Genomic DNA, 15,830 nt, shown 5'->3' on the forward strand with positions numbered 1-15,830 from the left:
TCTAAAGATGGATGGTGGTGATGATTGCACAATAATATCAATATATTTAACACCACCAAACTGCATATTTAAAAATGGTTGAAATGTTACACTTTATGTATATTTTACTACAATAAAAAAAAACAATATGAGGGTCCTTCTGTGGTTATACATTCCCAGGGGGCATTTATTTTATCCCTCCCCCAGCACCCTTGTGCCAAGGTCAAGACAGGCATCCCATCTCCATGGCCATCTTTATTTCTCATTTACCCTTACACTGAGAGAGTGGTATTTTGTAGCTTCAGCTTTATGCAGAGGTTTCCTATTAGATTCTTGACTTTGGACAGACCCTAGGTTTTTATCTCTTGAGTCTAGCCATACCTCACAGAAGCAAATGTTCAAGGTCGCCAAGGATGGTTAGAAACTATTCAAGTGAAAGCTGTTTTTATTTTACTTGCTTACCTCTTAGGATTCCTACTGAAAGGGAGCAGAATATGCCACCCCAAAATATGCCACTTTGGCACAGTATTTTGAAAGGTAGTTGAGAAATAGGCAATGCAAGGACACTCTGACCCACTTCATCCCCTGCTGAAAACAGGAGATAAATCTCCTATGTGAAAAGTACCTTTCCCTGTATGGGGGGGGGGGGGGCGTGAGCAAAAGGCATCCTTATCACCAGAGATAGGGAAGTTAGAGCCAAGAAGGCTGTATAAACAAACCTTATTACTTCTTCACTAATTTATTAACCCAAGCCCAAACCCCCTTATCTTGTCAATTATTCTTTATCGTTTCTTTGTCTCATAAGTATAAAAGATTCCTGATTTGGTCACTTCTCTGAGTCTCATATTTCCATGGGGTTCCTATATCTACAAATTAAATTAGGTTTTCTCCTCTTAATCTGTTTTACGTCAATTTAATTACTAGATCAGCCAAAAAACCTAAAAAGGACAAAGAAAAAAATGTTACTCCTTTATATTCTTTTTATTTTTTTTTTAAGTATCAGCGGGTTTCCTTACTCAATGATTCCTTTCAACTGTTTCAGTTGGAAGCATTCTTAGGGGCTCGCTATAAAACGAAAGTGGCACTTAAGGTATTACAGTATTTTCTGTGTACTAGCTAAGTGATTTGGAGCTAGTTGATTCACCCCTCTCTGCCTTAGTTCCCAGCTACAAAATAGGATCCTATTACTTACTCCACAGGGTTGTTCAGACTAGTACACATCTTATTGTAAGATGTATTACATCTTACAATAATAATCCCTTCTTTCTGGTCCTGGGTTACATTTCTTTATTGCCTTTTTTTAACCACTGATATTGACATTTCTTATTAATTAATTTATTATTGAATTTATTGGAGTGACACTGGTTAATAAAATTCTATAGGTTTCAAGGGTACAGTTCTGTAATATATTATCCGTATAATGTATTGTGTGTTCATCACTCCACATCTCCTTCAACTACCATTTATCCCCCTTTACACTCTCCTACCTTCTGACAGAGAATTTAAGCATCTTTTTTGTTAGTATTGATTGTGACTGAGGGTGAACAGTTTGTTTGATTTGGCTCCATGTTTTTCAAGACTTTTCAATATGCTGGTTGATAAGAAGTATTTACCTACATATATATTTAAGGTAAGGTGAAGATTATGCCAGGATAACTTTGAAAATTTCTTTTTAAGGTCACAAAAGTAAAATTTTTAAATTCACTTTTTGTTTTATATCAGTAAAAAAATCTTTCATTGAAGATTAAAGTTCAAATGTTACTTTTTGAAGTCTTTCTGACTCTTCCTCTGGAAAGGGTTAGTTGTTCCTTCCAAAATGCTCCAATGGTACTTTATTTATACCTCTGTTGTATATCACCTCCCACACCGAATTGTAATTCTTTATTTACATTTTCCCTCTTCATTAGTGTGTGATCTCCTTGCAATACACACCCTGAACTTATTGTCTTAGTATCTCCAGGGCCTGGAATATATACAAGGGAATTTGTGAATACATGTTACCTCTGAAAAACTAATTTTTTTTAGAAAGACTTTTTTAAAAAAGATATTTTATTTATTTATCCTTAGAGGGGAAGGGAAGGAGAGAGGAAAAGAAACATCAATGTATGGTTGCTTCTCATGCATCCCCTGCTGGGAACTCGCCCCTGCCAGGAACTGGCCTGCAACCCAGGCATGTGCCCTGACTGGGAATCGAACCGCGATCATCTGGTTCGCAGGCCCATGCTCAATCCACTGAGCTACACCAGTCAGGGCTGAAAAACTAATTTTTTATCACTTGCCTACAATGACTCTAGATATTTAGAATGTGCTATCTCTCACATATTCTTTTTGTTGTTCCTTTGATAAGTAATTCCATCCAATTTGAAAAGTTCTATTCTCCATATACTTACCTTCTAACAAGAGAAGCAAACTGCAAACTATGGGGGCAGGGGCCTGACAAATTCACCAGGAAAGTGAGATTTTTAATACTCTCTTCAGTCACTGATGGCTCAAGAAGATAAGTAAGTCAGTGAGGACACAGAAGCTCTGACAAGGACAACCTTTATCTACCAGACAGCTAATAAACATTCTACCTAACAATTAGAAATACATACTATTTTCAAGAACATAAAAACATTTATGAAAACTGATCACGTCAGGCCATCCTCCTTGTTCACAAGGCAATTAAATCAGAAATCAACAACAATAACATAACTAGAAAACCTGTGAATAATTATAAACTTTAAAAATTTTTTCTAAACTCATTAGTCAAAAGAGAAATCAAAACAAAAATTAAAAAATGCTGAAGACTGAAAAATAACAATACTACACATAAAAATTTGATATTCAACTCAAGCCATATTTAGAAATAAGTATATAATCTTAAATGCTACAGTGAAAAGAACTGAAAATAAATTAACATCCCAATTACTAAGTTAGAAAAAGAACAAGAAAATGATCTAAAAGAAAGAAAAAAAAGGTAAGAGCCAATATAAAATGAAAAACAAGTATCAATATAATGAGCCCATTTTCTGAAAAGATTGAAAATGAACATTTAGCAAGGTTGATTAAAAAACAAAGAAAAAAGGTATAAATGATATTCGGAATGAAAAAGTAAACATAAATGCAGATGCCAAACAGATAAATAGACAATAAAAAGATATGCATTAAGGAAGTAAACTTGAAAAATTACATTACATTTCTATAAAAATACAACTTAAAAGTTTTCAATCAAAAACAAATTCATCTCTAAATTATTCAAAAGATATAATGCAATGCCAATTAAAATCCCAAGAAGATTTCTTGTGGAAATTGACAAACGTATTCTCTAATACATATTGAAAAGCAAAGGCCCCAAAATAACCAACACATTATTGAAGAACAATAACAAGATGAGGGAGGCTTACTTAATATTATGTCTTATTATAAAGGTATTATAATTAAGATAGTGTTGTATTAATATAGGGTACATAAACTAACCAATGAAACATGAGAGCCCAGATACAGATTCATACATATATTGAAACTTGATATATGACAGATGCAGGCTGATCAATGGAGAATAAACTTTCAATAAATTATGTTGACATTAGTAGATATCCATATAGATAAAAAAGGAGATTAGATCTCTATATCACATCATACCTATAAATGAATTCTAAGTCAATAAAATATATTTGAAAGACAAAATTTTTAAACTTTAAAAAGAAACTATAGGAGGACTTCTGCCAAGATGGAGCATAGGTGGAAACACTGTGCCTTCTCCCACAACCAAGTTTGAACACAACAAAGGTTTGGAGAACTAGGACACACCCAAAGACCAGAAAACGGAATTATACGGAAGTCCGACAACTACAAACCGTTCAACTGGGACAGTAAGAGAGGCGGAGCCAGCAGCAGAGCTGGGTCAGGCAGGACAGATCCCCCGACCTAGGCGCACAGGCAGCCCAGAACCAGTCGGGGTGCGGGGCAGACTGACCATAGTCACACACTCGCTCACAGTGAGACAGACCACGCAGGCCCCAGGGGGCGAACCCAGTGGTGGAGGGCTGACAGCGGTGGCACACTCGAGTGCAGTGCAAAACGCATGGGCCTGGTGACGGTGGTGGCTGCGGCGCCAGGGCCGTGGCCGCAGGCGGCAGGCGGGAAGCCATTGTCCCTCTTTGACCCCGCCCCCACATACAACATCACAACCCAGCGACTTAGTTGCCCTGTTCTAGTGAACACTTTAGGGCTCTGATCCTGCTACGGAACAGGCACGAACAGCCCAAAAGATGGTGCAAGAAGAACTCAAAGTCCCAGAGCCAATAACTCTAAGTGACTGAGAAATTGCCAGCCTCTCAGAAGCACAATTCAAGACACTATTTATCAGGATGCTCACAGAACTGGTAGATTATAGTCACAAATTAGAGGAACATAGTCACAAATTAGAGGAACATATGAAGGCTAAACTAATTGAAATGAAGGGACATGCACAGGAAACCAATAGCGATGGAAAGGAAACTGGGACTCAAATCAATGGAATGGACCAGAAGGAAGAACAAAACATCCCACCAGAAAGGAATGAAGAAATGAGAATTCAAAAAAATGAGGAGAGGCTTAGGAACCTCCAGGACATCTTTAAACGTTCCAACATCCGGATTATAGGGGTACCAGAAGGGGGAAAGAAACAGCCACGAGTGGAAAACTTATTTGAACAAATAATAAAGGAGAACTTCCCCAGTCTGGCAAAGGAAATAGACTTCCAGGAAATCCAGGAAGCTCAGAGAGTGCCAAAGAAGTTGGACCCAAGAAGGAACACACCAAGGCACATCATAATTACATTAGCCAAGACCAAAATGAAGGAGAGAATCCTAGAAGCAGCAAGGGATAAGGGGACAGTCACCTACAAAGGAGTACCCATCAGACTGTCAGCGGATTTCTCAAAAGAGACCTTACAGGCAAGAAGGGGCTGGAAAGAAGTATTCCAAGTCATGAAATCCAAAGACCTACAGCCAAGATTGCTTTATCCAGCAAAACTTTCATTTAGAATGGAAGGACAGATAAAGTGCTTCTCAGATAAGGTCAAGTTCAAGGAGTTCATCATCACCAAGCCCTTATTATATGAAATGCTAAAGGGACTTATATAAGAAAAAGAAGATGAAAAATATGAACAGTGAAAGGACAGCAAACACACAGTTATTAACAACCACACCTAAAACAAAAGCAAACCAAGAGGACAGCTAGATCAGGAGTGGAACCATAGAAATGAAGAACACATGGAGGGTTAGAAACAGGGGAGTGGGAGGAGGAGAAGGGGGGAGAAGGCACAGAAAATAGCATAGATGGTAGGTAGAAAATAGATAGGGGGGAGGGTGAGAATAGTGGGGGAAATATAGAATCTAAAGAATTTGAGACACGTGGTTATAAACTAAGGGGGGGAGAATGGTGGGGGAGGGAGTGTGAGGGTGGAGGGGAATGAAGGGGGGGAATAGAACAACTGTAATGGTATAATCAATAAAATATATATTTTTTTTAAAAAGGTGAAAAAAAAGAAACTATAGGAGTATATTTTATGACTTCTAACAGGGAAAGGTTGTGTAAACAAGACACAAAGAGTCTTAAAGAAAAAGAATAGTAAATTTGATATTAAAATGAAGAACCTCAGTTAACAAAAGGTACCATAAAAACTGGAAGGAATTTGCAACCCAAATAACCAATGAAACATTAAAACCCAGAATATTCATGGGTTTTTTCTTAATATTCATGTGTAAAGAACACATGAATTATTAAGAAAAACACTCAATTTTTAAAAGGGCAACAGGTAATCCCTGAATAATAAATGTAGTCCATAACATTAAAAGTACTGACTTATTAGTAATTAAGAAATTCCAATTAAATTCACAAAGAAATATCAAGCTAACTAACAAAAATTAAAGTCAGTAAAAGAATCAAAGAGGGCATTCTTATTCACTGCTAGCAAAAGTATAAATGGTACAACGATCTTAAAAACAACTCAACTTTCTATAGCGTCCTAATTTTTATCATTACATGTATGGGTTGAACTATGTCCTCCAAAAACATATGTACCTGGAAATGTGACTTTACTTGGAAACAGGGTCTATACAGAGGTCATTAAGGACACAAAGACCAGCAGCAGAGAGAGGGAAGAACTGTGAAGAGACATACTGAGAGTGCCATGTGAAGATGAAGGCAAAGATACGGGTGACACATCTACAAGACAAAAAAAATGCCAGAAGCTGCCAGCAAACCACAGAAGCTAGGAGACAGGCATGAAACACATTCTCCATCACAACCCTCAGAAAGAACCAATCTCGGGGACACCTTGATCTTGGACTTTTAGGCTCCAGAAATTTGAGACAATACATTTCTGTTTTTTAAGCCACCCACTTTGTGGTACAGTCGTCCATGCAAACTATTACAGCAGTTAATGCAAATTAATACTTTCCAGTTATAAATTACCACAAACTCAGAGGCATAAAACAACACAAATTTATTATCTGACAGTTCTGTGGGTCAGAAGTGACTTCATAGGTCTCACTGGACTAAAGTCAAGGTGCTAGCAGGGCTTTGTTATTTCTGGGACCTCTAGAGCAAAATCAGTTTCCTTGCCTCTTCTAGCATCTAGAGGCTGCCTGCTTTCCCTGGTTCCTGGCCTTCTTCTTCCATTGTCACAGCCAAAGGTAGATTGAGTCTTTCTCACATTGTGTTACTTCAACCCTACTTCCATTGTCATATCTCCATCTCTGACCTCTTCTGTCTCCCTCTTCCATTTTTTAAGGACCCTTATGATTACTTTGGGTCCACTCAGATAATTCTGGATAATCTTTCCATCTCAAGGCCCTTAAAAATTCCACATGCAGCCCTGGCAGGCGGAGCTCAGTGGATTGAGCAGAGGCCTGTGAACCAGAGGATCACGGTTCAATTCCCAGTCAGGACACATGCCTGGGTTGCAGGCTAATTCCCTGCAGGCCAACTCCCAGCAGGGGATGCACGAAAGGCAACCATACATTGATGTTTCTCTCCCTCTCTCCTCCCCCTCTAAAGATAAATAAATAAATAAAATCTTTAAAAAAAAATTCCACATGCAAAGTCCCCTTTGCCAAGTTAGGTAACATTCACAAATTCTTGGGATTAGAACGAGGACATCTTTGGAGAGACATTATTCTTACTAAAACACATAGTATAAAGTTAAATATGAACAAACCTTGCAACCCAGCAATTCTATTTTTGGATGCATGCATACACTAGAAGACATTTACAAGAATTTTCATAGCACCATTTCACAAAATAGCAAATCACCCAAGGGTCCATGAACAGTAGAATAGATAAATTTTACTATGGTCATACAATCAGACACTATTTAGCACTGAAAAATGAACTACAGTTATCCACATCAACATAGGTAAATCTCAGAAAAGTTAAGAAAAAAATTACAGAAGAATTCATATACTATGATTCTACGAAAGTTCAAAGCAGAATCAATACTAACAACAAATTATTTAGGAATACATTGTGGGGGGTTATATTTACAGAAAACCAAGCACAGAAATGAATAGCAAAAAAAAATCAGAATAGATGTGTTCCCTCTGAGGCAGAGACAAAGGGATGTAAAATAGGGTTATACAGAACTTCAAAGGAAATGGGTGGTGAGTACATGACTCTTTTTTCCTTTATTTTCTTCCTTAACCCACATAAAATAAACATATGTACAGTCTTTTATGTTTGAATTTTCTCATTTAAAATTTAAACGCTAACTGAATACATTTAAAATATGCTGAATGCATGTTATATGAAATTTAAGGAAGAAGTAGCCAAGCCATGTATCCTAGCAGATGGAGGAGGGAAATCTACAAAGATGAGAAACTTAGGGTAATACATCAATATAGGAATAAAAGGTCTAGGTCATTAAAGAAAAAGACAGTGGAGAATATACTCCTCTGCCCCAAGTTCTAAGACTTTCAATAATCAAATAAATATGGATCAGCTTTTAAATAATAAGGTATACACCAACCCAATACTATAAACTGTCAGAAACTACCCACAGACAGAACACAAGTCTCCTAAAGTTTTGCTTGGCTAACACAGTTGTTCAGTTTGTTTTGTTTAAATTGAATGTTTTTAGGCGAAGAAGGCAATAGTCAGCTGACTTTCATTCTTCTTACTCTCCCCTCCTTTCTCAGCATATGACATAAATATGTTATGTGGCTTGCCTCTGAAGGCACTTGAGCTTGACACCAGCTGCATCCTGACAAGTCACCCTGAAATAACTACATCAGGGAGCAAGTTTATTTTCAAGGTCATTTATGAACTTGTGACTTAGTAAGTCCCTCCTACCTCTCTCACTTTCCCCTTTCTGTTACACCTTTACCCACCAATTCCTTTAACCAGAGATGTCATTTATCAGATGACTGGCAGAATTAATTTACAGCATTGGAAAACCATGATTGTAAGTACTTATGCTCTTATGAAAAGTACAGGTGGACTAGGAGTCAGGACCTATCTTGGTTTTAGTCCCTGTATCCCAAATATCTCACAGAATAACCTAGAGACAATATTTTTTATCTCTCTGGAGTTAATTTCATTCCTATCTATAAAATGAACAGATTTCAAATTAGATGAACTCCAAATCTATCTCTTCAGTATCTATACAAACATATTAGGTTAAAATAAATGTGTTCAGCAAGTACAGATTCTTCTTGTTTTGGTTGGGGTATAAGAAGAAAGGAGAATGTGCTAGGGAAACAGTCTGACCTGGTAATTGCAAAGGAAAAGAAAAAAGAGACTCAGATAAAGGCCTGCCACTGAGGAGGCTCAAAACTCTGAGGACATTAAAAGTCAACTGTATAGTTTTATTCATGGCTGGCCCTATTTACTTTCCAATCAGTGTGAGAAAACATAAACTATGGAGATGTTACTATTTAATGAGATATAATGAAAATCTATCACACATCACATGATCTGTCAACTTATTTTTTTTTAAGATTTTATTTATTTATCTTTAGAGGGAAGGGAAGGGGAGAGGGAGAGAAACATCAATGTATGGTTGCCTTTCATGCGTCCCCTGCTGGGAGTTGGCCTGCAGGGAACTGGCCTGCAACCCAGGCATGTGCCCTGACTGGGAATCGAACCGTGATCGTCTGATTCGCAGGCCCTCGCTCAATCCATTGAGCTACACCAGCCAGGGCTTAACTTATTTTTAAATATGGTCAATCCTGCTATATTGGAGTTTTGCTCTGTTTATATATTAATTTGAGTATCATCGTACTGTCTAAAGACTTCTTAATCTAGTTTGTTCCTTAAAGGAGATTTCAAACACTGTGAACGGTAAAAGCAAAATAAAAAAATCAAGTCAGTAACAATAAGCAGTCCACAAATAGCTAGAGCCATGGATGGATGCAGGGAGGGAGTGTTCCAAAAGTCCAAAATGGCTTATTTAAAAAAAAAAAAACACTAAGAGCAGGTTATTAAGGACTTTGCAAGCAAGTTTCAAGATCATTGTCCACTTTATCCATGGACAATGAAAAACCATAAGAGGTTTTAAAAACAGAGCAAGTGATTAGAACAAATCCATGTTTTTGAACAATAATTCTGATTGCAGAGTACATACAATATTCACAAAAACATCATTAAAAGTATTACAAAAGCTGGTATTTTACCATAACATTAACATGAAATTAGAATGAAACACTCACTGAACCCACAAAATAAATTTCACAAATAATACAGTGTTCTTAAATTCATAATGAAGTATGTCTTACAAATTCCTTAAGGGGCTAAATAATCACTTAAACTTTAAAATCATTTTTAGACACATTCATACTACACATGTATACCTTTCTCAAATAAAATTAACACTTTCCATAATATTTATGGGCTTTAAGGCCACAGAATTTTAAAATATTTACCTAACCATTCAGAAAGCACTTAGCATTTTAGGTATAGAAAAATATCTCACATACTAACTTAAGACTTTCAAAACCTCTTATTTATCTAGTATATCACAAACAAAGTGATCTGGCTGAATACTTCATTATAGAATATACAAATAAAATGGCTTAGAAATGTAATTTGTTAAATTGTGGTCAAAGCCATCTATGTAGACAATTGATTTTTTTTAAACTTCCTATTAGTTTCAGCTGACTCTTGGCAAATATACTATCAACTTAAGTACTTCTTTCCATTAACCCACCAAGGCAGAACACAGTCAGCAATAACTAGATTTAAACTTTAAATCTCTAAATGCTTACCAACAATATTAAAAAAACATAGTTAAGAACTGAAATATATATATATATATATCATTTATATCAACTACTATAAATCTAATTATGAAAATCAAATGTTGTACAAACATATGCCATTACTTTTCAACACAGTACCTAATGTAACATCCCAAAAGTTAAAAAACTATTTTAAATCTACTCTCAATTTAAAATATTTACATTGACATGAGTTTTAATTGTTTCTCAGATGTTTATAAAATTTTTAAGGAAATAAAAGTATAATAATTTTGTTACCAATCCAAAAATTAACCCACATATAACTTCTAAAATTCTCTATTCAAAAAATACAGAATATTTGCTCATCTTTTCCAACCATTACACCTCGGAAAACATCGGTTAGCAGTATCAACATTCAACAGTTAAGTAAAACTTCAAAAGCTACTAATTCGTGATATTTTGTTTATAATTTTATTTATACCTTACAAAAAGTATAAACTAACCAAAAGAAATTAATTTAGAATTGGAAGAATTCCAGAAGAATTACAGAATTCATCTATTGGGACCCCTGATTTCACAGGATACTGAGACTCAGAAATTCACTGATTTTTCCAAGATTACACAGCAGAACCAAGACCTTACTCTCTATCCTCTGCCAATGAATCCAAGGCATTTCCCCCTCTATCAGGTTCTACTCATAGACAAAGACAATATCTCTGTCTCCCCTTACCTTCTGAGACAGTGAAGTGACTTTACACTTGTCATATACAAAACTTAGCACTTTGAAAATTACGAAGTGTCTTGATCTACTTCCATAAAAGCACTGGTCTCATCTTCATTTCTTTAATACAATATACATACAAACAAAACGAGAGACCCACTGGTAAACCTCAGAAACAAGCCTAAGTAAAAAATCTTAGTACAATCTTTGTTAAGTTAAAAATATGTACTCATTTTTGGTAGAGCCAAAATAGTATTACTTTATAACACTGAAGACTAAGTAACAATGCATGAATGCTTACACTATTAGTATATATTTAAGACCCTCAAAATGGTCCTATTTCATAGTGGAATGTAAATAAGTTTTCTGCAACAAGATGATATTCCATTTTTAAAAGTGCAAATTGTATTTTCTTCTAATACAAATAATAAATGGAATAACAGTGCACTAAGGTAAAGATTGAAAAAGGTTGCCGTGATGGAATAAACACCAGAGTAGGATTAAGAAAACCAGGAATCTTCAATTTACAACACAACAGCCACAGTTGACTACACCAACAGATTACACTGAAAATACATTAAACTATAATGGTGTGAATTTAGGAAAATTATATAAAAATGTGATGAGTCTATGCTAAAACATTTTTCCAGTGTTAAAAAAAATGCAGTCTCTTCATTTATAGTCAACGGTTAAAAGCTATGCCACCCTAAGAAAACAGCGGACAATTACTTTCCTCTACACTTAACCTCATAACAATTTTTTTCTGATACTCACTTTCCTAAGCACTGTCTATTATCACTGGCAGTAAAAAGAGAAAACAGAAGACATAGCATTTTTGAACAATTTTTTTTCAAGTATTTAGGCAAATAACTACAGACCACAAAAGCGGCTTCTGAAAACACTGTTCAAGAAGTGTAGTCTCACTGGAACACTACAGAGTTAGTGTAAAACATGTCATAAAATCAATGTAGTGGTTTGTTGATTATTTTGAAGAGAAGAGAATGTAGTAATCAAATGTAGCAATAATTAATAAGACAGTTTTTAAATATACTGGATCCCAGTGTAAAACCTATCACTAAAGTCTGAAAACCAATGGTATAAACTCCTCCTCTCTTACATAAAACCTCTACACTCATCCTTTGAGTTGCTTAAAACGTAACATTGAAAACTGAAAAATCTACGTTCAGATCCCAGCACTGCCACTTACTAGATGTGTGAAGTTGGGTAACTGCTAAAAAACTCATATTGCTCATCCTAAAGTGAGGTAATGTCAGCCATCATACAGGGTTCTTGTGCGCATTTAAGGAAACATATGTAAAGCATTTTGCACTTAGTAAATGCTCAATTAACAGTAGCTACACTTGACGAGTTTCCTGATGATGTAGAACAGGTAAGATTTCCCAACACTATGTAAAGATAGGGGCTCCTTCCCTGATGATGGTTTCCACTCCTTTTAAAAAATAAAACCATGTAAAACTACAGAAAAAAAACTGGAAATGCTTTTGGCATCTTTCCAGACGTAAGTTTAAAGGTTAAATTGTTACCACATTCTCCTCATTATGCAACACATATACACTACCATGCGTTAGTCTGTAAAAGATATTGGCCTATACTGCTGGAATTTGGGGTAGGGATTTCTTAAAAATTACTTCCAACAGTCCTTTCATCTAAACAAACAAGTCTCAGTTCCAAAGCTCATGCAAATTTACAAGATCTCAAATTCTTCCTCTCAAATACCAAGAATAGTAAGACCACGCTGCTTAAAATTCATTCATACTAATGGCTGTATGTTATCTTTGCGAAGATACCACCCTTGCAACAGATGAACGGCACGAAAATCGATGTACATCAGAGTATGCCAAAGTGGGAGAAGGCAACCTATGAAACCGCGCATAATTCATTCTTCTGAGAACGCATGTATTACATAAAGCCTTTAAAATGTGCAATATAATCAGTCTGCTATTTCACAAAAGGTACTTCTGTATTTCTGAAACGCTTCCTGTATCTTAGGAATTCTTCCCAGAATAAAACTTTTTTCCTCCCACCCTGGAAGGCAGCATGCTTTCAAACAGGCAAAGTCAACGAAGGCACCGACGCGGTAAAACCGCACTCACTTCCTTAGCAGACCTGGCTTCCCGCTCACGTACCTGTTCTCTGGAAATGCAAGGCAACGAAGGTCTCCTGAACATTTTGCAACTTCCATAGTAACTGGCCGAAGTTTCCCCGAACGACACGCAGCTGGACCTCCTGCGCGGTCTAATCACAGGCACTTTTTCTTCCGCGGTACTGGACGACCGAGGATGATGAGGGGCTTCCCTGATGTGAACGAAGTGATCCAACCCCAGGGCCAAGAGGCAGCCGGCGCCCCCGACCAGGCAGGCCAGCAGGGGCCGCAGGGCTGCGGGCAGCGACCCGAGGCTAGTGGCGGACACCCACCAGACGGAGCCGGAGAAGAGCAGCACCGGGATGCTGTGCCGGAGCCTCACCCCGTGCGCGAGCGTCAGCAAGCCCACACAGCCCAGCACCGAGAACAACCTGCCCGCCGCCGCCGGGGGCGTGTGCGGGGCCGGAGCCCCGTCGCCTCCGTCCCCGCAAGTCCAAAACCACCACTGCCACACCAAGAAGTCACCCAGGTAACAGCACGCGGGCAGCGCCAGCAGCCACCAGGAGCCGCCGCCGCCGCCGCCGCCGCCGCCCCGGCCCGCGCTGGGGCCCCGCTTGGCCCGGGTCAGGAAGCAGGTGAGGAAGAAGAAGGCACAGGCGATGCTGAAGAGGGGGCTGAGGCTGAGCAGGCAGACGCGCAGCAGGGTCCACAGCCGGGCAGCCCCGGCAGCCCAGCTCCCGGTCCCCGAGCCGAGCAGCAGGGCGAGGACAAAGGCGGCTAGGGCGCCCAGCGCGAGGCGCGCCCCGGAGAAGGGGGAGCGGCGCCGCGGCTGCTGCGGGGAGGCCGGCGGCAGCAGCAGCTCCACGTTGCAGAAGCGGCAGAGGTGGAAGAAGAAGCCGCGCGGAGGGTCCTGCCGCAAGGGGCTCACGCAGCTCTTCACGTAGCCGTTCCTCAGACTCTCAGCGGGTAAGCCGGCCCCGTCCGGCGGCTGCGGGTACCGCATGGCTTTGGCGTCTCGCTCGTCCCTCCTCATGGCCGGGACCGGGGGTGGCCGCGGGGCTAGCACGCCCCGCTCGGACTTCAGTGGCCACTGGCGCTCCCTCACCCCCTGCCCGTGAGCTGCGGGCGCCCCCCCCCGGCTCCGTAGCGCGTCAGGGCTGCGCCCGCCGCAGCGGCCCGGGGTCCCCTCCGCGCGGGCGGAGGAGCAGCGGGGTCCGCGACATCCTGGCTGTGGAAAAGGGCGGAAGGGGCTTCGCCTTTTCCCTCGAGCAGCTCTCGGGACCGGAGACTCGTGGCTGCCTCCCAACTCCCGCGGGCTGCAACAGTTACCTCACGGCCCCAGCCTGGTCCGTTGGGCGCGCGAGCGGCGGGCGGGCGCTCCTCCCCCGCGGCCGCCCGGGCCGGGCGCGCGCCCCGCCCGCCTCCCGCGCGCGCCCGCGCCCCGTCCCGCTGCAGACTGCCAGCCCGGCCGCAGGCAGGGGACGCCGACGCCGGACCCCGACGCCTCAGGGGGCCGAAACGGGGAAGCGGCCAAGGCTGGGAGAGACGGGTGGGGTCCTCTTCGGATAGAAGGGGGCAGGCCCACCATGCTGGGACCCCCGGCACTCAAATTCCCTTTGAGGGTAAGTCACAGACACCCTGCCCAGCTCGCTCAGGTCACCACCGGAGTCTTGGGTAAAGAGGGCGTCTGTGGTCCCCGAGGGGAGTGCCTAGAAGGTAAACCAAGTTGAGGGGACAGGATGCAGCCGCCGGTTCAGGATGGGCCCTTGGACTTCCCCAGCCGAGCTGTGGCCCGATAAGAGCCAGCAGCCAGCTCTACGTGCGCGGAGAAGAAACCCTTATCTCTGCGGCTCGGTCTGTCCCTAACAGCAGCGTGGGCCACACAGCAGGCCCTTGTTGGGTCTGTTAGGGGGGCCGTGCACGTAGAGCGAGTGCTCTCTGCGAGCATCCAACGAGGTATTATCGGGCTTGCCTTCCTCAAGAACCACCTTCACAGGCAGGGGACTAACACCCCACCCTGCGCTTCGTACCCTTGCTATCCGTACGCAGTAGTTTGCGGCCGGGTCCCACTCAGGAAGCATGGGAACGCTGGGCTGTCGCGAAATTATGTCCACATCGAAGACTTTTTCGCTGTAACAACATGTTCCGGAGACAGGACATGGGAGGATTAGGAGACGCGTCCAAGACCATTGCCCAATTTGGATTGGTCCCAAGAAAGAAGCCCAGTAAGGTGCGATCTTTGGATTACTAGCGAAATTAGCAATGTGTAGAAAACATTGACCTGAAAGAGGGGAGAACTTTGCTGAACCAAAGGGACTGCTCTGGACTCTAACCAATCATAACTGCCTTAGAGAGCGAACTGTGTTTCCCTGCACCAAAACTCTCCTTCAACTTCATGACAGGGCTGCATTGCTCACAGAGCTAATTCCACATTTTTCCAGGGACATGAGAAACCTTACTGTGTGGTAAATCCCACGAACAGGCCCATTTTTCACCAATTAATCTCTGCCCACAGCCATGACCTAAAACAGACCGTTTTCGTACATGGTCATAGTTCACGTACATAGCTGAAATCACTGAGAAATTAACACAAGAATTTGACCAAGATGGAAACAGACCAGAATACCCTTACCTTTTCTGTCTCATAGATAAAGGAAAACATTTAATAGCATTTTCAAATTGATTACCCAAGTGCTTGTCCTAAAAGATAAAAATCCTCAGGCCCTTTTTCCACCATGACAATTGAAAAAATTTTTAATCTCATTTTAAGAGAACACAGCAAATACATTTTTTAAATATGTTTTTTAAAGATTTTATTTATTTA

At 40.5% G+C, this 15,830-nt stretch overlaps 1 protein-coding gene across 2 annotated transcripts in view; it reads right to left on the reverse strand.

The window, feature by feature from the left end:
• PDE3B (phosphodiesterase 3B) overlaps positions 1-14,407 on the reverse strand; it is a 162,356-nt gene extending 147,949 nt beyond the window's left edge. The window contains exon 1 of one of the 2 annotated variants that reach the window (XM_037050014.1): positions 13,050-14,407. In XM_037050014.1, coding sequence (XP_036905909.1) covers positions 13,050-14,039 — 990 coding nt within the window. In that variant the 5' untranslated portion in view covers positions 14,040-14,407. The remainder of the gene's footprint in view (positions 1-13,049) is intronic. The other variant, XM_037050015.1, reaches the window with a different exon arrangement.
• Between the last annotated feature and the right edge of the window lie 1,423 nt (positions 14,408-15,830).

The sequence above is a fragment of the Sturnira hondurensis genome, unplaced genomic scaffold, assembly GCF_014824575.4.
Source record: "Sturnira hondurensis isolate 20B ecotype Veracruz unplaced genomic scaffold, ASM1482457v3 Scaffold0006505, whole genome shotgun sequence".
Classification (NCBI taxonomy): domain Eukaryota; kingdom Metazoa; phylum Chordata; class Mammalia; order Chiroptera; family Phyllostomidae; genus Sturnira; species Sturnira hondurensis.